Source organism: Lates calcarifer, linkage group LG3 (genome assembly GCF_001640805.2).
Source record: "Lates calcarifer isolate ASB-BC8 linkage group LG3, TLL_Latcal_v3, whole genome shotgun sequence".
Lineage (NCBI taxonomy): Eukaryota > Metazoa > Chordata > Actinopteri > Centropomidae > Lates > Lates calcarifer.
In genome coordinates, this window is record NC_066835.1 from 19,275,170 (window position 1) to 19,298,134 (window position 22,965).

General features: G+C 42.4%; 2 protein-coding genes across 2 annotated transcripts in view; both read right to left on the reverse strand.

Moving 5' to 3' along the window:
- LOC108881924 (putative protein TPRXL) overlaps window positions 1-773 on the reverse strand; it is a 4,561-nt gene extending 3,788 nt beyond the window's left edge. Inside the window, exon 1 of the mRNA XM_018674131.2 lies at window positions 580-773. The gene's annotated coding sequence lies outside the window, so the exon portion shown is untranslated. The remainder of the gene's footprint in view (window positions 1-579) is intronic.
- A 10,290-nt stretch (window positions 774-11,063) lies between these two features.
- Window positions 11,064-22,965, reverse strand: part of erf (Ets2 repressor factor) — a 36,554-nt gene continuing 24,652 nt past the window's right edge. The window contains exons 3-5 of the mRNA XM_018674129.2: window positions 19,728-19,840; window positions 16,322-17,229; window positions 11,064-16,204 (exon numbers count right to left, since the gene is read on the reverse strand). Coding sequence (XP_018529645.1) covers window positions 15,557-16,204; window positions 16,322-17,229; window positions 19,728-19,840 — 1,669 coding nt within the window. The 3' untranslated portion in view covers window positions 11,064-15,556. The remainder of the gene's footprint in view (window positions 16,205-16,321; window positions 17,230-19,727; window positions 19,841-22,965) is intronic.

Sequence of the window (22,965 nt, forward strand, 5' to 3'; positions counted from 1 at the left end):
AAAAGCTGTCCGGGGCAACTTTGTATCGACCCCCTTGTCGTCGTCGTTTTTGCATTATTGCAACCGCGATACAAGAGAGAGGAGAAAGTGTCAATATGTTGCCACAAAACTAGTCCAAGGAGAAGAAGGCCCTCTCACAAGCCCCTTCAAACACACACACACATTAATTCAAAGAGCCACGTTGATTCATGAAAAAGAGGAAGAAAATATGTCAATGTAAGAGAGAGGAGGAGGAATGACAAAGCGAGGAGTTTTCGAGGTTTGGTACAATGCAGGAAAAAATAACAGTTGTTCAGGGAAGTCCAACGGCAGTTATGGCGTTGAATTTATTTCTAGTGGAAAAGTTTCAAGCTCACTATGTCTAGCCGCACCGCTCCCTTTTTTTTCGCAGAAGACACCCAATCCGCCCTCTACTCCTCTCCGTAGGCCACCCAGATATCGGAAAATATGCTGATCGGCTCAACTGCTAACACTGTTTATGGCCACAGTAAACATGAACAACGTTAGCAGCTCGGCAAAAGCACAACAAGCCCCACTGCAGTGCTGCAGGAGAAAGATTTGTGGGCAGCTTATACTCACCAGAGCTAATATAGTACCCCGGTGTGTTTCTGTGTTGAGTCCGCCGGGTAAAATAGGGCAGGGTGACCAGTCGTCCGCAGCTGCCAATTAGCGGCCGTTCATGTTTCTCCGGCAAAGCAACTTAAAAGGAGGAAAAACTACTGCCCTGTATTTTCTACACTACAGTCGCAAAATGGTGAATGAAGCCCCAAAGCCTTGACAACCAGCCCGTGCGGCCAATCGCGGAACACGAACGGGTACAGTAGCCAATAGAATCGCCGGGAAGCGGGACGGGGGCGGAGCCACGCGTCAAAGTAAATTTGACGGACGGCGAGGCGCGGCCAATCACAGTGTGGGAAAACACAGAACAGCTGTTGGGAGAGCGAGGCTGCGGCGGCCAATGGGGCTCCGTTGTGGGCATGTCTGTGACTTATACAGGCACGCAGGACAGCAATGAAATCTTCCTCTTGTCTTCTTCTTTTGCTTCTTCTCATCCCTCGTTCATTTGTCTACAAATATGAAAACGGGTGCAGACGCAGAGAGAGGGAGAGAGGGGGAGAGAGAGGGAGGGGAGGAAGGGGCTGTCTGTCTTTTCACAACAGGTTAGACTTCCTTTAGTGGACTAAAAAGCAATGACATGACATTATCAAATTTAATAGAGATCAAGATGTCACGTCCCAAGCTGTCTCGTGTATTACACGTACATTTCACACTTATAAAAAGGCTTAAATCGCACTTATTAACTTTCTATGTGCTGTTTATGCATCTGTACATGTTCTCCACTGTGCTCCATGCAAGCCACAGGTTGAGTGTAGTTTCAACAGGAACCACAAAGAACACCAACTCCCAAATTCTCATGCTTTCTCCCTCTCCATCCCAGCTAATCAGAGGTGCTCTAAACTGCACAGCATCCCTAAGTCCCGCCCCCTCAGCCAATCAGAACACCCGCTGGAGCCCATACGTCACCAGAGCAGCGTGTGATTGGCTGAGAGGCCCGGGGTCTGCAGGCCAATGACCGAGTGCTGTGGTGAGGTCATTATGCTTGTTGCCATCAGCTTGGCCAAACAGGAAGAGTGAAACCCCAGTGAGTAAGTTGGTCCAAACGTGGGATTATGGTTCCTAAGAGAGTGACCCATATACACTGTGGGCCTCCCTGCGCACACACAAACACACACACACACACGAGCTGTGTGTGAGCAGGGAGGCGTGCATGTGTACGAGCAGGTACAGGCTGTAATACACTGGAGAATACAACACAACATACAAACAGGCTGTAAAAAAATAGAGTTTAACATGCATGAGTGCACACACACAAACACGCTGGCACACAGATACGGGCATTTGCAGCACACACACAACACACACACACACAGGCATCCTGCTGCGATTTCATAAGACACTAATGGTGTGTTCATTGCTGTGTAGCAGTGCGACATGCTGTTTCTATAGCTTACAGGCACAGATGGCGAGTTTGGTCAATGATGATACAGAGCTAGCTGGTTGCAGCATTGCAGTCTGCCTGGCACACACACACACACACACACACACACACACACGCACACAGGCAAGCGGGTACACTAACCACAGCTACACACAACTGGGCGCACGCATACAAGCGAGCACCTACACACACATAGCAGGCGCAGTGGAGTTATAACATGCCTGGGCGTTACATAAGATGTACGTGTACTGGAACACACACACACACACACACACACACACACACTGTGCCCAGATCTGTGCAAGCGCACACACATACAGTGCACACACTTTTGTGTATACTGCACAGACTATACAGGCTGTTTGAGCATGCAAACATACAGACATGCACTGTTGCACATACAACAAAGTACAGTACAGGTTTATTATTAGTATTTAGTTTGCACGCTCATGCACAAGCGACCTCTCCAAATACGCACACACACACAAGCATCTTTGTGTTTAGTGTACACATTTCACGGCCATTACATGAACAACTTGTGACTCATAAATCTGTGAAAACGCACCACACACACATGTTAAGTGCAGCGTGAGTGGGATCTCCAGACATCTTCCACACCCCTGATAGTGAAGCACTGCAGTCTCTGTCTCTCCCTAACTGACTGCTCATTCACCACAGACGAGTATGTGTTCAGAAATGTAGGGCGAGTACAGCGAGCACGCAACTTTGAGGGGCGGCTGGTTTCATAAGGCGCCGTCGAGAGACATTAGAGAGAGGAAGAGACCCGAGATTTAAGTCTCAGCAAAAAAAAAAAAATGCTCTGGGATGAGGCTGGAAATGAAAGAGCGACGGAGAGTTTAGTGGTAAAAGGTAGAAGTGAGACAGACAGTGAAGTGAATTATGAAAGACAGGTTGTTGCGCTGAGAGAAAGAGGGGGACATGAATCATGGAGGCGACAGAGACGGCGAGGAAGAGGGGAGATAAAGAGCTTGGGAAGACAAGACAGAAACACAAGAGAGAAATGGGCAGAGACTCAGAAAACCGAGAGTGACTCTTTGCTGCAGAAGTTGAGCTGTTTGTGAATGAGCGCCATAAATCCGCCTGGTATTAGCACCTCTGAGCACTTTCTAAGAATGAGGCGGAGAGCTGCGGCTAAGCCCCCCAATCCCAGTCACTTTACACTAAATGCATTACGGCCACTTAACTGCTAAACAGCTCCAGGGACCCTGCACTGTGCCTGACCCAACACTCTAACACTCTCTAATTCAAGTGTGTGCGTGTGCTTAAAAAAAAGAACAAATCGAGAGTGAGAGATGATGGACCAGATGAGACCAAACGCTACTCCTCTCCACCCCAGCCAACATTTTGAGGTTGAGTAGATGTACAGTAGATTTAACAGCCTGCACCTGCTGTGAGTGATGAAATCTGAGATGAGTGTGCAGGCGCTCAGAGCCACCGACTGTGTAATTATCTGAGCAAATTTGTACAAGTTTAAATATCTGTCAAGTGTCAGCTCAAGAGTTTGTATCCCAACTTTTATATTAATAATATAGAACGTGTATCATACCGTAACCCTAACCGTAAACAGGAAGTGATATCACATCGACCTACCGTCACTACGTTTAAAAACATCATACAAATATTTCACAAAAGCCACAGAAAAAGCCCTTGAGAGGACCTTGAGTTGAGATTGTGTTGTCAGCTGCTGTTGCCACGAGTCAAGAATGAAACTGTAAACTAGAGACTCAGAATCATGGGAAGTTGCTGCTGATGAGGATTATGCAATACGGTTGAGAGCTCCAGAACAAATGACTTGAACCAGTGGAAGCGTATTCAGATTAAAGGCAGCAACAACACACTGTGAAAGTATTGTGTTACGAGCAAAGGTACAGAGGTATTATCAATAAATTTTACTTAAAGCATGGCATTCCCCCTCTCCTTTCAGAGGGTTATCAGATACTGCAGCTATTATCTTACATTATTGTATTAATATTGGTGATGTGACACGTAAGCAGCATTTGAAATGAGTAAACAGCTCTCGTTATGTGCACGTGCAGCTCAACTCTTCAAGCAGAAAGTTTAAGGTCAATAACTTTTGTGGTGTTTCTGTTTCAGGTGATTGAAAACTGCAAGAAAATCTATCTGAGAAAATGGTCCACAGCTGCGATGACGTCAACACTGTCAAAATGGCGACCACTGAGCTCCTTCTTGCTGAAACTGCTGAACTGTAGATCAGTTAAAAAGTCATTAAAAACTAGCGTTCATCTCTGATATCCAGCCAGGAAACTTTGAAAATATCAAGAATTATAAATAGTTTGGTGTGTTTGTTACTTCCTGTTCCAGAAGCCGGGGATCATGGGTAATATACACTGTTTGGCTGTGTTTCAGTTCAGTGAGTGGGACTATGTTGTCAAAGCTCCAGTCAAGAGATTGATGAGGCTTTGTTTTCTGATAGAACTTAAGTGCTGTGCTTGTCTTGTTTAATTCCATCATCTTGATGAGTTAAAGGCAACATTTCTGTTTGGTCTTGTATTTCTTTGAAGACACAGAAGTCTAGATTCAGGCCTGTGCCACTAAATCAAACTGCTCTACATCTGAACTGAAAATTATTCAGTTAAGTTATTTTATAAGGATCTACTCCAACAGCAAGAACATGATTACAAAGGTGACATTCAGCTTGTATAATAGGCTAGATGATGTTATAAAGGAAGTGTTTGGTCTCAAATCAAATCTACAGTACACTCGGAGGAAGGTAATCCAACACAAGGCAGTGAGCAGTAATGTTACAACAGTTAACTCAAGCCTCAGAACCGTGGGTGGAAAAGTTGATTAACTGGAGAATATGTCTTGTTGAAATAAGTTGATCTTTGGAGGAATTCCTGGATCTGGCCAAGAGAAGTGTTCAGACTCATATGACTCGGAGGAAAAGATCAAAAAACAATAAAAACCAACGCCTGCTTCCTGTGCAGCTGTAAACCAACCTGATATTAACCTTCCACTTTAGCCTGATTACGCTGTGCTGTTCTTGTGAACGCAATTTCTCACAGACACCTTGAGGGAATTTCTTCAAATTTGGTACAACCGTTAACTTGGACTTAATAATAAACTGATTAGACCTGATTTTCTGCAAATTGACTGGTTCTTTTGCACATCTATCAAAATTTGTCCTCCATTGAACAAGACTGAAAAATAGGAATTTCCATTAGCCGTTGTTTAAAAGACATACATTCTTTACTGTTTGTTGAAGAACATGACAACATGTTCTTCTTTACTTTCCATGTTCTTGACCACCAGACTTACTGTACTTTTAGCTATTATGACTTTTATTATCGTCAATTTGTCTTATTATCAGCTTGCTGTCACAGTGCACTATCTGTATACAGACTTTGTATAATAGTTGATTGATTAGATTATACTATATCGTATCATCTGTCTCATTTCAGTATGGTTTTTGAGTGAAACTATTTCTAAAACAGATGAATCACACATCCACATGAACAAAAGTTATTTAACACAGTCAAACTCAAAACTTTTTTTTTTTTTAACAAGGAGTGCTGTAGGTTTGTGTGGAAAAACGTTGACAGTGGTGACACCTTTCCTCTCTCTCTGATTCTACAGTGTCTACAGCAGTTACAGATATTGCTCAGTAGATGGCGCTGTCTTATCTGTGTAAAAAGCACCCTCCCAAAAGCAAAAATGTGTGGATGCTCCTGATTTTTGTTGGCTGTGGGATATTGTCATCAACCTGGGGATTACTGGAAACTGTGAAAATTTGCACAATGGATATTTGTGATAACAAAAATATTTGTCAGATTCACAGATAATTAATTAGGGAGGCTGAAAAATGAAACCTCGTACTAAGTTTACTTGATTTCTTGCATTTACAACCAATTTGCACATTAATAGTGAGTAGGTGCAGGTGAAGGGTTGTAAATATTTAGTAACAACTAATAAAAAATAATGCATCACAAAAATTCCTTAAATTATAACATTGATTCAGTGACAGTCAGGAAATGTGAGATTTAACCCTGTTAAGATGTTATTTTGCATCTTGAGCTTGGTTTGGTTCCTTTGTAATTTATCTATTTACTGCAGCATTTAGTTTTGGGATTGCGGACCAGTGTGATCATGGTCCATCCTCTGAAACCTGCTTATGATGAAGGCCTCTGGAAACATCCTCATCTTCACTTGACTGTGTTCCCTGCAGGTAATCCACTGACCCCCTGAGCAGTATACACTCCAGACCCTTGGTTGGGTGAGAACATGGCTGCTGATCTGACCCACAGCCAGTGTATATACGTTTCTCTTCTCGTGACTCTCACAGATAATGAATCCTTATTACTGAGGACGCTGCTGAGTCACGAGGACAATCTGCCTCCAGAAATACACTCACAGACCTGCTGCTGCACAGGTACTCAACTGTCAGCATGTAATCCTCCACGCATACTGACTGACTGCTCTAGCACTAAGTCAACTAATCTTAAGTGATTTAAAGTTATGTCATTTTACTGTCATTGATTATTTCTCTACTGAGTTCATAACCCCTAATTCATTGTTTCTTAACAGTTGTGCAAACCCTAGTCAAACAGAGAAAGTAACTGTAATTGTGTAGAACAAGGAAAGTGATTATCTTTGTTTTAAAGCAAATTACATTATTACATCTATTCTCTATCATGCCCTTCTTCCCACTAATACTGTTTACACAAGCCGATGCAGTCAGTTTTTCACTCAGAATTTAATACTCAGAAGTATTTAACTCATATAAATATAAATGGGATATTAATCACTTGTGACTCACCAGGTTTTAAATGTTGGAGGTCCAGAGCTTTCACTGTGACCTGGTGGTGAAAGTGAAGGCGGAGTCCCAGCAGGAGTCCTGCAACAATGCATGATAATTAGCCCTCTGTTGTGATCTGGTTTCTGTCTCCAGCTCTCTGGACTGCGACCTCTGACCTCGTCCCTCAGCCAGACAACAATCCCACTCCGCTGGAAGCCAAACAGCCCGTCAATCAGCCTCCTTTTAACACGGCCCCGTCCCCTGTTGAGATCAGTGGCCAATGAATGGTTCAAAACAGAGAGCAGGGGAGAGAGGAGAGGCGACAGAGAGGAGGACGAGTGCTGGGGGAGAGAGAGATTGAAAACAAATGGTGAAATGATTAACAGGATTTTTAAAATGAGAAAACAAAGACGGTGTAAACGGAGGAAAGTGAGGAAAATTAAATGTGGAGCTACTTCAGTCAGTTATGGGTCAGAGAGCTGCTACATGAATGACATTCAGCGCATCAGGCAACCACATAAAAGTGACTGAAAATCAGTTTTGTTTGACACAGGAAACCAAACTTACCTGCTTCTTGATGCAGGGTCTACAAAAGTAAAATTAATTTAAAGTTGACCTTTAAAGAGGGCCAAGAATAACACTGTTCTGTTGTTTGTTTTCATGAGTTAAGGGAATATTTTGACCTTTTAGGAAATACACACTTAGTTGGCCCCACAGGCCCCAAAAGCCCCAGGTTTACTCTGTATCATTTAGGACAACATGTTTGGATTAATTGTGAATTTGTTAGAGATCAGTTATGATGTGTTCTCCATCCTCTGGTTTCCAAAATCCAGTTTTAAGACCTGAGAGGTTTTAGTTTATATTGTAGCCTTTTGTTGTAAGGCATTTTATTCATCACTTTTCCTGTGTGTCGAGAAATTAACAAACAGAAAACCTCAAGTAAGGTCATATTATTCCATCACAGAAGTAATGCAAGGTTTAACTTGAGTTACTTTTGTTGTCTGACCAACATTCAAAACCTCAAAATGTTGTTTTTTAAATCACAGAAAATGAGCAAATATTTACATCTGAGATTTTTTGGTGTTTAGAAAATGACTTAAATGATTAAGAAGTTATCAAAATGGTTGCCAATTAATTTTTGGTGATTCTGTTGATTGATTAATCAACTAATCATGTCTGCACTAGAGTATTGGTTAGTCTCTGGGTGCCTGGGGAAATAACAAGGTCAACAGGTCATACTAATTTATATTATATGACATCATATTAGATCAAATCAAAGGAGCCCTTTTTCTACATAATGAACACTTTGGATAATAGTACATTTGCTGAGCTTACTTTTGAATGCAGGAGTTTTACTTGTAATGAAGTATTCCTCACAATGTGGCATTTCTACTAATTCTAAAGTATCTGATTACTTCTCTCACCGCTATTTTTAGGCTTTGGTTTTTGTACTAATTAAACAAACAACATATAGTGTGTTTACTGGTGAATTTCAGAGGTGCTGTGCGTCAGTTTTTGTTATCTTCGAGCAGAGCCAGGCTACCTGTCTCCACCTGTTTCCTGTATTTATGCTAAGCAAAGCTAAGCTAACCTGTAGCCACGTCGCCTACTTTGGACCGTTTTACTCAACAAACCGATCAAATGTTGAAAAATATAACTACACCATATAGTGTACAGTATATAGTATAATACTGTTTGTAAAATACAGAAATATACGTGTTTACGATATAAGCTAATTCAACCTACGAAGCTGTGGTGCGCAGGTGCAGATGTAAAAAAAAAAAAAAAAAATTTGAATTTGTGGTAATGACACAGCAAAAGACGTTGAAAAAGTAATTAAAAACGTTTATTTGACTTTGAGTACCTTCCATAATGCTGAGTTTTCCCTCTGTATAACTTTCCAGACGGTGGACGTGTTCAGTCTGGACATAAATATTAGTTTTGTGTAAACAGGTCTTCAGGTAAACGCTCAATTACAATTACTGTTAGAGAGCCGTTACGAATCCTGGTCAAGTCTCGCGAGAGTTTGTAGAGGAGATTCCGGATTAGAAGGCGTAGTACTGAGAGCTGACAACAGGGGGAACCAGAGTCTCAAGAGAAAAGACATTTAATGGTTTAGAGCGATCATTAAAGGGGAAATCTACTCCTGAGGCTGTGTGTTTGTTTTAATGAGCTTCACATTTAAACATAAAGAGGCCTTGTCCGAGTTCTTCAGTGAGAAATGGTCTGAGCCGTGCAGTATAAGAGTCCTATGAGGAGAATTTGACTGAAAATAACAGAACTAATTTTGTTTTAGTGGAGAAATATAACATCTAAACACTGTTTACCTACACCAAGCTGGGAACTTGTAATGTTTTGGCTTGAGTCTGCTGCTATTTTGCAGATTGATTAACCAATTAAGTCATTTTTAAGCAAGAATTCACTGGTTCCAGACTCAGAAATGTATATATTTGCCAGTTTGCAGAGCCTCCCCTGATAGCAAAATGAATTTATTTGGGTTTAAAGATGACATCGAGGTCTCTGAGAAATTCTGATGGCAGTTTATCACTGTTTTCTGACTTTTATTGATCTATTAGTCAATTATTTTGAAAATATTTGGCCATTTACTGGAGAATGAAAATGCTTGCAGCCCTAGTTTTGCCACATAAAAATAGAAATAAATGAAAACGTTGGTTATCAGCACTTTTGGTCAAAAACAAACACTATACTGACTTTCTATTCAAACCCAAACCAGGACCACAGAGCAACAAGCGCCCAAAATTTATGAGGAGGTAAAAAACCATTACTCTGATTCAGATCATGAGATGAAGCAGAAGACAAACCCACATGGTGTATGAAAGAGATTTGCCAGTCTGGTGAGTAATTAAAACTTCCATGTTGACAGGAGTGAAAAAACATTTGGTGGGTGGATAACAGAGGTGTCATCTGGGGCACAATTAGCATCGTAATTATTAATGTTTGCAGGGATTTTGTCAGGGCACACGTGACTAATGTGGATGACTGAAGAAGTGAGGTGTATTTTTTTCTGCTGCTGCACTCAAGAACATCAAATAAATGCTTAGTGTAAAAATCACACATGGAAATGAATGAACAGACTAATTTCTACATCAAGTCTTTCATTGTACTAAAACCATCAGACAGTGTTGGTGCCACTGAGAAACATATTGTAAACTAGGATTACCGCCTCAAGACTATATGCTTCTGCTGACCAGTCTAGTTGCAGTTTATTAGCTTATGAATTCTTGGGTTATGGCTAAAAACGTGTTCTCAATGGTCATGTGACCTTTGACCTCTGGCAACCAAATTCTAATCAGTTCATCCATGAGTGTATGTGTGTAAGTGAACGTTTGTGCCAAATTTGAGGAGATTCCTTCAAGGTGTCACTGAGATATCGCATTCACAGTAACAGGACGAACGCATGTACGGATAACCCGGAAACATAACGTCGCCATGAGCAGAAAACAACAAAGTCTGCCTCACAGCTGAAGGTTGACATCTCTCCTTCCTCCTGAATCATTTCCATTGTCATAACTAAATCCCTCCTCTGCCTTTTTGTTGCAGCTGTGTCCCAGACGGGGCCAAAAAAAAAAAAAAAAATCCATCACAGGCATGAGAATGCTTATCCCTGGATGGCTTCTTTTTCATAAAATGTGCCAGGACTTTGACGAGTGTGAAGCACTTGACTGGAGACATGAAACATTCAGAGACAGAGAGGCGGGGGCAAACGACGAGGCTGCAAGTTGTTCAATACAAAATGACTGTACTAGCATTACAGAACAGAGACCTGACTCGTACAGTTTGACCGATGTTTTTGAGTGTGTAAAAGGATAACTCACCCCAAATGTTCTTCTGGATGGTTCATTAGGTCTTCAACTAGAAGTTATTTTCATTATCAGTTCATCTGCTGCTTATTGTTCAGATTAATTGATTATTGAGTCAATAAAATGTAAGAAAACTGTAAAAAACAAACACCAAACACCGTCATAATTTCCTTAAGATCATGTTGAAACAGACCAAAAAGCAAAAATAAGAGTTTACCATAAGACAGAGAGAAGTAGCAAGCGAGAGGACAAGGACGTTTTTGGCATTTTGGTTTTAAAAAGTTAGTAAAAGGATCAATCAGTTATCAATTTCCATTCACTGACTAATTGATTCAGGTCTATGCCAAAGAATTCAAAGTAAACCAAGTTTAGAAAAATATTTTCTGGTTTTCTGACTGTGCCAATGTTTTGTAGATGAAGTCAGGAATAAAAATAAATAAATGAAAGAAAAACATAGAGGCTGTCGTCCATTTTTTAACCTTTTTTAATGAACCCTGATTATTGTTTAATTACAAATGAAGATGAACAGATAGAAGAGAAACAGAAGTACAGATGGTTCCTCCGTGATAAAAACAAGTCTCGGTCTCTCCTCTGGAGTGACGGCTCGCCGCCGAGGTGGACTTGAGAGGAGAGACGGAGACGACCAGAGAGAGGACAGGGAGGTGGAGGGAGGGGGTGCATTTCAAATAATACAATGGTTAAACAGTACAATGCTCTTTTTTCTTACACAATCCTCCAAAATGGAAAAAAATATATATACACAACATCAAAAAATGAAAACAATTGTTTCTCTCCCCCGCTGTATATCGTGGGGATTAGGTGACCCTCCTCTTGTCCATGGTAACATGGTTATAAAATCAGTGTGAGTAAAAAAAGAAGAAGAAAAAACTGACTGCACTGAAGCTGAATGGTTATAGTCCACGGAGACGAGTGCAAACTGGAACAAAAACTCACAGAAACAACCAGGAATTCATGGAGAAGAGGCCGGGTCATGGCAAGAGGGTACAAAATAATCAAAAAAATAGTCGTGTTAATAATAATATAATAATTACAAGAGTAACAGTAATATGTCTGAAAACATACAGAAGAAAAATGGTAAGAACAGCATCGGTGAAATCGAGGGGTGTAAAATATCGACCCGGTGGGGGAACAGTTATTTCTCTCCTGTGTTTCTTTTTTTTGTTTCTGAAGCCACGACAGGTTAAAAAAAAAAAAAAAAAGGCAGCACAGGTGTAACAGTTCAGGTGCAGCTCTGTGGTTTTATTTTCATTCACCAGACACTTGTCAACTGATACTTCTGTCCTTTAAAGTTCCCTAAAATATTTTGCTGGCACTTTTCCATAGACAGTAAGCAGAGGGTTTGTTGTTTTGTTTTTGTTGTTTGTTTTAAAGGAGGAATGCTGATAATGTTAACAGGCATGTGAGAAGGACAGATGCACAAGTTTGTTTGTGCCTGGGGAGGAAAATATGAACGCTGAAGACAAAGACATGAGACTGGAGCTGGTTGGATGATCTGGAGCTAAATAACCCAGGGCTGAGACTCTTTGTAGGCTGTGTTGAATAGCTGTGTGTGTGTGTGTGTGTGTGTGTATGGCATAATAACCATAGAAACCACACATTCACACACACAACTGCATGTATGCACACACACACATACACACACACACTGAGCAGAGCGGGCGAGTCAGATTATGGGAAGTCCCTCTCTCTCCACTCCACACTGAGGTTTTGTGATGCCATTTCCTCTGAGTGTGTGTGTGCGTGTGTTAAAGAGTGTGTGCAGTTTGTATGGTTATGCCGTCTACTCTAGAGAGACTGTGGGGGCGTCTGATGTCACGTCTGATGTCATGTTTCCCTTTATTTTAGCCACAGTAAAGCCCATCTCTAACCAGGACGGTGTGTGTGTGTGTGTAGGGTTCAGCCCATACACACACACACACACACACTCTGTTCACACACAAAGCTGCTCAAGTCCACAGTCCACGCTCAAACCAAAGTCCAGCCATATCAGAAGCTGTGGTCCTTCGCTGGCTTTGTGTGGCGTCACAGAGCTGAAAACGTCCAATCAGAATCCGTCTGCTCTGAACATGCGAGTCTGTCACCAGCTGTACGACCTGAGCGCCTCCACATTTTTTCTATTTTTTCTAAGCAGATCTGGGTCAAAAAGTGCCTGCAAACAACATAGAGGAGTTTTAGTCGGAGGGGTTACCAGCTCGACTCAGGTAAACCCCACCCGGGCTGCTACTCCAGCAAACACACCCACTAACAAGGTAAACATGATTTGACCCAGACCTGGTTAAGTGTTCATGCTCGCTCTTTTTATCCTCGTCCCATCACACCCTCCTGTCCCCTGAATGCACAATAACTGTTTTTTTTTTTTTTTTTTTTGTACAATATAAATATAAAAGTCTGACACCAGTGGCCTTTGTCACTGCAGCTCAACGGTCAAGAGAAGGCAAGGGTGAGAAGGCAAAGGCTGAATTATACTGGTAATAACATGCCCATTAGAATATATACATATCTTTACCATTAAAAATAGTAGGATTTTCCTGATTTGTATCAAATGACCATATTGAAATATAATATTTGAATTCAATATATATTTGAATAAAATATATATGTGTAGATTTACTTATTCTGTATCTCTCTTTTACAAAAACAGAAGGCATGGTGGTACTCTGAGTGTGTGTATGTGTGTGTGTGTGTGTGAGATAAAATATTTTGCTGGGGGTACTTGATAAAACTCATGTTGGCTTAAAAAAGGCACAATCTTATTTGGAATTGTTTGTTCATTAAAATGGGCGCAATGTCATTTCTTCTATTCTTTAAAACTTTATGAATTAAATGTCATAAAAAATAAGCTGTTTCTCAATATCTCAGTGAAGGTTTGCCTGAGTTAACCTTGATGCTCGACATTCATTTCATGGTTCCCGTTCTCCCCCATCCCACTCCCACCCCCCAGGACAAAATCAGTTCGCTTCAATCGTCGCTTCTGAAAACATCACATGAACAGATTCGGCTGTTTTCTCCGGGGGGGAAAAAAAAAAAACACAGAAAGCCCTCAGATCACTGCAAATGCCCTAAAATACTGTCCATGTTGTTGGGGAGGCACGGGCGTCCTTTGACAGAAAGAATACAGTCTTTAAAAAATAAACACAGGGGGAGGGCGCTGGGGGAGGAGGCTGTTGATCTGTGTGTTCGAGGGAGAAAACACTACGAGTGCCCTCAAAACCTCCAACCCCGCCCCCTCAAGAGATTGTGCGAAGTCACGAAAAGCTGAGACGCCCCTCTGCATCCTCGAAGGCCTCCGCAATGTTTTTACACCAGCTCTGGGTCCACGCACACATTTTAGAAACAAGTGTGTCTGTAATTACAGCCTTTTGCTCGATAGCTGCTTCCTCATTTCCTCAACAAGCAGAGAGAAAATAAAGAGAGAGAGATCAGACGCGTTTCCTCCGATACCCGGGTGGTTTTTCTCCTGTACAGTGGGAACCGCCGTCCGTTCGCTGGCTGACAAACGTCTAACGCCGCCGTCCATTTGTGTGACGGGGTCAGAGGTTGACGTCAGTTCGTCAAAATCCACCTCTCCTCCTCCTCTGCCCTCAAGATGTACAATTCCATCCTCATTTCATGTCTTTATACACTGTAGTGAATGAGCTGAGGATGAAGAGACCACTCAGTCTGGCCGCCGATGCTGTCCGATAGTGTCCGAGTTGTTTCCTGGAGAAAATACTGTGATTGGAGAGTTCTTTCTAATCACCTCTTCAAAGGAAAAAAAACCCTCTTCAGTCTGTAAGATCCATCGGTGCAAGGTCTCATTTTTTTCTTATCTAATTAATTTTTTTTGCTCACTGCCCTCCATCTTGTAAACGACTGTGTGGTGATGGGTGCAGACAGAGAGGCACTTCTGTAATCTCTATCAGGGCTGTTTAAAGTGTTTTTTTTAGTAACATCATGATTTGTTTTGTCTGTCACGGTGAATACAAAGGAGGACTGAGAAGTGAGGGAGGTTATGGAAAAAGGGCTCACTACCTTTGAGTGAGCCAGACATGAGCGAGAAATTCATTCTATCTACTGCTGTACAATTCATGCTGCCTCATTTACGCTTTAAACGAGAGGGATGTGATTCGTTTCACTGTACCAGACAAACAAATAGACCCATTAAATCCCATTAAAGACATAATCTGGGCACAGGTGTGATGTGAGGTGATCCCTGGCAGACTTACTGGCATAACTGGCACTAAGAGGGCGAGGAGGCGTTGAGAAGGCAGTGTGCAATTCCTAAGAGATATTAAAGAGTAGGCTCCCTCTCTGTAGGGCAGCTAATATTAAAAACAGAAGTCAATATACAGACTAAGTTTGGTTATCACTTAGTGTTGTAAGCCACAGCAGAAACACTGCTGCGTTCGTGTTTTGATAAGGTACCAGGGGCACAAAGGTGTCTTGCCTTGCAGTACGTTAGAGGCTACACAGGCACATCTATGTTTAAAGGTCTTATATAGATCAAAACTCCCAGCAGCTGCTCACTGACAGTACTGACCACAAGCATCGAAGGTTAATACATCAACACATTCTCTTCTTTACATTCCTGCGAACATGTAGCTGGAACCTATGCAGGAAAATATTGTGTCTCTGTTAAGTAATTTAAGGAGGCTGTGGGGCTGTGAGGTCAGTGAAAAGTGCCCGACAGCTCCTTTAATTATTGCACAAAAAACAATTTCCTACATAGGATGAATGTACATGTTCAGACATACACTGAGGAACGTTCCAGTGTGTTAATGTCGTAACCTTTCAGCTTTCTGCACGGTCACTACTGCCGACAAGAACCCACAAGGCATTATGGGCTATATAAAACTATCAAACGTGTTAACAAGACTCCCAGAGGTGTGTATATCTAAGTAGGATCCCCTGTGTGTGTGAGAGTGTGTGTGTGAGAGTGTGTGTGTGTGTGCATGAAGCTCAGCAGCCAGTGTTTTCCAGAGACAGCTGTGCTGTAGCCCTCTGCAGCTCTGAGCTCGCTCTGCGCTGGGTGGGAGGTGGTGGCAGCATCAACCCCAAAATAACACCTCCTGCTCCTCTTCCTCCCCCGTTTTCCACCTCCCCTCCTCTCCTCCCTGCCTCCTCCGTCTTCCCCTCCATCTCCTCCTCTCCTTCAGCTCTCACTTTCTTGTCCTCTGCCTCGTCCCTCTCTCCATCCGCCTCCATCTTCTGGTCTTCGCTCCAGCGGCGTTTGAAGCGGAGTTTGAGCGGGATGCAGCGCGTGCCTCCGGGGCTGATGGGAGCTGGCTGACCCGGCTCGCTCTTCAGGCCAATCAGAGGAAAGGCCAGGCCGGCGCTGCCGATGGGAGGAGTGGCGGGAGTCTTGAAGACCTCCTCATCGTCATCGGGATCGTCATTGTGGTTACCGTGCGGAGGGAGAGGGGCAGAGGGGCTGCTGCCGTTCCCGTTAGCCTGGTGGTGGTTGTTGAGCTGGTTGAGATGATGACGAGCTGTCGGGGTGAACATGTCACCTTCGTCATCCTCGTCGTTATGATTCAGCTCATCTTCCTCGCTGATGTCAGTCACCTCCACCTCCTCCTCTGACTCGATGTCTGATATGGGCTCCACCTGCAGAAAATTTTACCACACGTTTTATTTATGACTCCATCCAGATGTTTCATTCCCCAAACCACAAACCATACCTGAGAGGAAAACACCACATCCTGTGTGTGTCAGCAGACTCACCTTAATCTTTGGAGGCCCTGCAGCCAGGACAGAGTTGGATATCTGACCAGACCCTGGGAATGAGGAGGACTGGCTGGAGGAAGAGGAGGAAGTCGAAGCAGCCAATGAGCTTCCTGATTCCCTCTGTTTTCGCCCAAGCGGAGGAGGCTGCAGCTTGAACTTGAACGGAGACGGGTGCTGTTGCCCCTCCTCTCCTGCTCCCGGGTGCTGGCTGAGCGAATGAGAGAGAGGCAGGGGCGGGCCGTGGAGGTGGTGGGCGGCCGGTTTCTCCAGGGTGGGGCGGTGGGGCTGAGGGATGACGATGTTGGGGTAGTGGAGGAAGGCTCGGGGGCTGAGGTGGTAGTTGTAGACGGACTGGGTGTGGGCCTGCAGGTAGTGCTTCATATCCTCTGGGTTGAAGGAAAAGTGGGAGCCCATCATTGGGGAGGACAGGGAGGGGGATGGGGTGTAGGGCAGGTGAGGGGTGGGGGTCATGGACAGGGCTGGGGACAGAGTTGGGGCCAGAAGACTCCCGGGGCCAGGCAGGGGGGAGACAGGGAATGGGGACAGAGGCTCGGGGTGGACCCTGGGGGCAGGTCTGGGGAGCCCCGCCGGGTTTGGGGCCCCACCGTAGACCCTGAACAGAGAATCGTGAGGCAGGCGGGGAGGAAGCAGACCCCTGTAAGCCCTCTCAGGACCCACGCCTCGCTCGTCGGCCCCCACAGCCTCCTCCAGCTCTGAGTTGGTGGAGGTGCCGTCGCTGCAGTCGCTGACGGAGCCTCGAGCCATACGACGGGCCACGCTGCTGAACATGCCCGGGCTGCGCAGCTCCTCGCTGGACGAGAGGACCTCTGACGGCGTGGAGGGGGGGAAACGGAAGTGGGTGCCTCCGGTTGGCACTGGAGGGGCGCTCTGAGGGACTCCTCGACCTGGGAGAAAACATTAAGTGTAAATGGTCTGATTGGAGAGTGAAACAATGACAGATACAGAAAGTAATGAAAATATAAAAGCATAGACTCATATCTTCTTAAAGGGACAGTTCACCTAAAAAACACATTCTCTCATTCACTTTCCTCTGGTGGCATCTAATCCATAAGGATTTGTGTTGGTGGTGCTCAAAACATTTTAAAAAAATTATAATTTAAAAGGTTAAATAGCAACAATCTGTATCCCTGTTACTCTGGATTATCCACATCAACTACTTTTACAGGGGACTATTTCTTCTGTCTGTGGATTATGCAGAATAACAGGGACATTGTTTCTTTTTAAAGCAGTTTTCAATCCTCAGAGCACCAAAAAAGAAATTTAAAAACATCGTGTAGGCAGCAATCTCTAATATCTCAAAATCTGTATGGCTCAATACTGCCTGAGCTAGGTATGAAAATATGCTTGTGTTGTTTTTTTAATTGTAAATTTGGACAAGGCAGCCCTTTAAGCTGAAGAGAAAGGGGAGAGTAACTAATGAGAGTAGGTCACATGTCTCCAACTCCAACTATTTTACCCAGAGGGTCACAGGCACACAGAAAGAAAACAGTGGGTTACACAAAGCCACAAGTTCCCTACTCTTTCAACCCCTCCTCCCTCTCTCTCTCCTGCCAGCGAGACTGTGGCACTGCAATAAATTCTTGGCATCCGTGCACGTGCCAGAATTAAATATTGGAAAAGTCGCTCTTACTGCCATCACAAACATGGGTTGGGTTCCTCTGTTTTTTCCAGTGCCGCTGAGAGTGTGTGTGTGCGTAGGTCTCTCTTTTAAAAAAAAAAAAAAAAAAAAAAAAAAAAAAAGGCAGCACACATCTCACAACCATGTGTGTCGGAGACAACGAGAGAAGAAAAGCTGTGCGTATGCGTGTTTGTGTAGCACATACGTTTGCGAGCGTCTGTGCTTGTGCATCAGTCCAGATTGACGTGGGCATGTGTGCGCGTGTAAAAACCATCGTATGAAACCATCATATCACAACATGTCAGTGTGTGGGCCACATCACACAGAGGCTATAATTAAAGTTTCGTGCTGCACTTATGTCACCCGTATCCAACGCTCCATATGGGCTGTGTTTACACTGGGTGGCCGGGACCAGAACGAGAGACGACTTCAGAGGAGGGAGGAGAGGGATAAACTGGGACGTGGCACACTGATGTCTTAGAAGAGACACACACACACACACAGTAACCAGGCAGATACATGCACACACACACACCCCACTCAGATTATGTCTGCATATATGATCTGTACGTCTACTAGGTCGTATTTTTATAACAAAAACTGGGGTGATTCCATTATACTAAATGTACTATTTTGAGTCAGGCCAGCACTGGCCTCAAAACTGCTCCTCGTCTTCACCTGTAATGTTTGGCTCTGGCAAGTAAATTAGTAACTCACCCACCACACTGACTGGAAATTTTCTCAGACAATAACATTTGAACATTTCGGCTGCACTTTTTGGGTCTTTGTCTGCTCCAAAAGTGTCTTTGCAGACAACACGGGATTCACATATTTATGACTTTTATAAAAGCTGTTTCTGTGTCAAACCAACCAAAATAGAAGAGATATCAAGGAAAACCCATATGGATGCATGTGTGAATTTACTGACATTTTTGAGGGAGGTTTGCCAGGACTTTCCAGCAGGCTACAACAATAATTTCTAATACAATCTTTAAAAAGGGAAAGCAGAGGGGGATGAAATAACTAATGAGAAAAACTAAGAACTTAACTAATTAATTTAAATATTTAACTTAAAGTCAGAGGTTTGGGGCAACAGCACTGAGGACTTTTGTCAATTGTCATTAAAGTCACATATAAAAACACTTTTTAACTAGCTTTTTTACCTTTAACAGGTTAGAACAACATCTAAGACCTTTGTAAAACATTCACTAAATAATATTTTTTTCTGTTTTTGGAGGAAAACTTAAATCAACGCAGGCCTGCACATACCCTGAAAATATGAGATTATGACTGGCTGCCTATAATACTCCATAGTATAGTATTGTATAGTATATAGTATTGTAGCATCTCCGTTCTTGGCTGATAAATTAACTTCTAAACTATCTATACTTCACATGTAATTTTCTGTTTCAGTTTGAACCTCACACACTGCACATACAAGGACCTCAAATTCGCACACCTGAAGGCCAAGAACTTTTAGTTTGTCCTCGAGTCAAAACCCCTTGAACAGGTCCTTGCTTTCAATGCGATTCTATTCTTTTCATCCAAAATAACTAGTTGCTAAGAAATGACATCAAGGCAGAAAGTGAAATAAAAAGAGCTTAAACTCCTCTGATTTCCACAAATGGTGCTAAAAACACAAATGATTTCCTTCAGTTTGTTTTATTAACTGTAAATTATAACAAAATCCCCATGAGACATGAACTCTTCAGACTACCTGAGGATGTTTTAACCTGGGATTTACCAGCATGTGCGTCTACGTACCAGAGCCCATGTCGATGAAGGGGTAGTTGACCAGCACTAGTTTGTTGAAGTTGAACTTGTAGGTGAATCTCTTCCCTTTGGTCTTGTGGAGGATCCTCTTGTTGTAGTAGTATCTAAAGAGAAGGACAGAGAGTGTTATCCTACCCTTTTCAAATACTCATCACATCATCGGCAACATGTGGCAAACCTCTGATCAAAGCCGTGTCTTGTTTTGGCTGAACATTTAAAGTGTGAAACCATGAAAAATACACATATTATTAACATTTTTCCAGTTACTTTTTCCTACATGCCACAAAAATGACTCTCATAGTTGCACAACCAGGCACTTATTACTCACTGTGCAACCAAAATGATCAACAAATCACCATAGTCTATTATGTTCCTGTGGACCTGAACAAACTCTGGCTTATATGCGGACATTTAGCAATGTTTTTGGCTGAGTTGGCCACAGATTTTAGGGTCACTGGCATCAACAGCCAATCAGATCTGGACTTTCTTATGTGAGCAGTTCTGCATAACTATGTAAAGATAATCAGAGACATTAGAGGGTTTTCAGTTCTTGACATGAAACTTATTTCAAGCACTGAAGGAACAAACACATGGACGACAGTCACCAGTCAGCTTTGAACTCACTGAGATTTTTAGGTTTAATGTTGATGAACTGGCATTTAGCTAGTTTGCTAACCTACATTAAAGCAACATTATGTAGCTAATTTACCTTAAATTAACAGTTTCCGAATCATTTTGATGGTTCACTGACTTGTAACAGGGAGAATGGATCCTCTCTGCTTCCTGAACACCTGTTCTTCCTCTGTGATCAGGTACGATCTCCCTCTAACTGAGTGATAGGTAATATACCCTGTTCGTGTCAGTTCAGTGAGTAGGGCTTTACAGTTGGAGCTTCGGTCAAGTGATTTAGTGGCTTTGTTTTCCGCACATGAAAACCTCTAACCACTTTGACTCAAAGTTACATTAAGTTGCTTTAAAGCAGCAAAACAATGAAATGTTGCAAAGACAAAACTGAAACATTAGAAACACAATGCAGCTCTTCAAACTCCACCTCTATGCGTGGTAATTTTACATTACTCTGTGCACAAGACACAATTAAACAAGCTGCTCACAATGTGAACACACACGGTTAGATTCAAACTCTCACTGCGATTACTTAGGGAAGTGAGACAGCCGTTACGACTTTGGTCTTAGCCTGGCGGCTCCATTAGTAACTGTGCATTAGTCATCGTCAATACACAGAGTGGTGTAGAGGAGTGAATAGAGAGCCGTTGACAGCTCATCTAAAAGATGATAAAATGGCTCCCTGTGACTCACCGATAGCCTCAGGACCAAACCGCATTCATGTTTCCTTACATAAAAACTTCTACCTCAGTGTCTCTCATTCAGCTGTGAATGGCCACTTCATTCTGGGAAATGTAATACGTTATTCAACATTTTCAGTAGAATCAAGCAGAGAGGAGCCCAGTGGCTAAATTTGCACATAAACAAGATTTTCTTGAATAAAAAGTTGCATGATGGTCTCTTGTTGTCTCCAGGAGAAGAAAAGGCTGAATGTAAAAATAATACGAGGTAAGCAGAGTGTGTTTCAGTCTGGTTACTTATCCATCCACTGATCTATTTTTCCTTATATACCTATCCATCTAACAAAATTAATAGTTCAATTCTGGCCACATACATACATACATACATAACAGACAAAGTGCCGGTGAAACGTCAGTGGTAAAAAGGTAAATAGGGAACAGAATAACTCATTAAACCCTACTCTTTGTCCTTCAAGAGGAATAAAACAAATCCTAGGATGTATTTGCAAAATGTAATCTAACTTTGCAAAGTAAAAATCATTCATGTTGGACCTTCTTTAGCCTTTTTACACAGCATCAAAATGGATGACAAAACTTTGAATTTTGTGCACCACTACAGCCCTGAACCACAGTAAAGCTCATGTAAAACAAAAAAGTCAAACTAGTAGTGGCAGTTAAAAAACACAATGGATACGGATATGGATGAAATATTAGTCACAATGGTGGAGCTGTATCCCTGCTCCAGTGTGACCAGAGTGTTAGTCACTGGAGTTTGGTACAATAGAGAACAAAGTAGAGCAGGAGAGTTTGAACCAGGAGCTCATCCAGCTCCTAAATGACTCAATGAGTGAAGGGCCTCTTCTGACAGAGGCGACTACTACGCACACCCACACCACTACATGTAATACAGGCTCACACACACACACAAATACACAAAGGAGCAGACAAACAGGACTGAACATACAATGCAGGCTGAACATATGAAAGTAATCACAGTTAATCTGTAAGAGGTGGTTGAGTTTTTGAAGTGGTCTTAACTAATATGTTTCTAACAAATGCATCTTTTCAACCAAAATAACCTGAAAAATAAGATTAACTTGCCACCTGAGAACATTAGCTTTAAAAGAACATTATGTCCCACTTAAATATCTAGAGATGCAATGATTAATTCATTAGTTGATCAATCATTTCAGTAATTTTTCAAGCAAAAACACAACATTCCCAAGTTCCAGTTTATGATTTGTGAGGATTTTTTTGTTTAAAAAATGTCTTTAGGTTTTGGGACAATTGGTCAGACAAAGCAATGTGATGTATTGATGTATTGTGATGAATTTTCGTCTATTTTCAAACAGTCTTTTAGACTAAACGATTAATCGAGAAAATAATTGTCACATTAACTATTATAATTATATTGACCTGTAAAAAGTGTTTGATTTTTGAGGTAGTTTTAGCTAATACACTACACACACAGATCACTTTAATTGATCAGTTTAACTCAGTTAGTGCTTTAGTGATTAACCTGAGGTCTGAGAGTAAGCGCTTTAAAAGAAAGTGATCTCCCCCTGATGTGAAGTTTGAAGCCTCAAGCTAAACGGCAAACAGTCAGAGCGTTTTCATGTTAGGTATGATTGCTTCGTACAAAGTGTTCACGCTAATCAAACGAACTGTACTTCACGTTCAAGTGTACTTGGACTCAGGCCCAGGTCTCTGATGTGAAAGCACCCTTAAATGTGTGCTGTGGTTCAGTACTTGAGAAGTTAGTACAGGTGGAAATGAACAAGTACAGTGCAAGTAGGCATAAACACAAAAAACACCCTGCATGCAGAAACGACTGAGAAGAAAAATCAAAATACATATTACACACGAACACACACAGAGTCCAGGAGGTAAACAGCAGTATGTGTGAGTGGGCGTTAACAGTATCA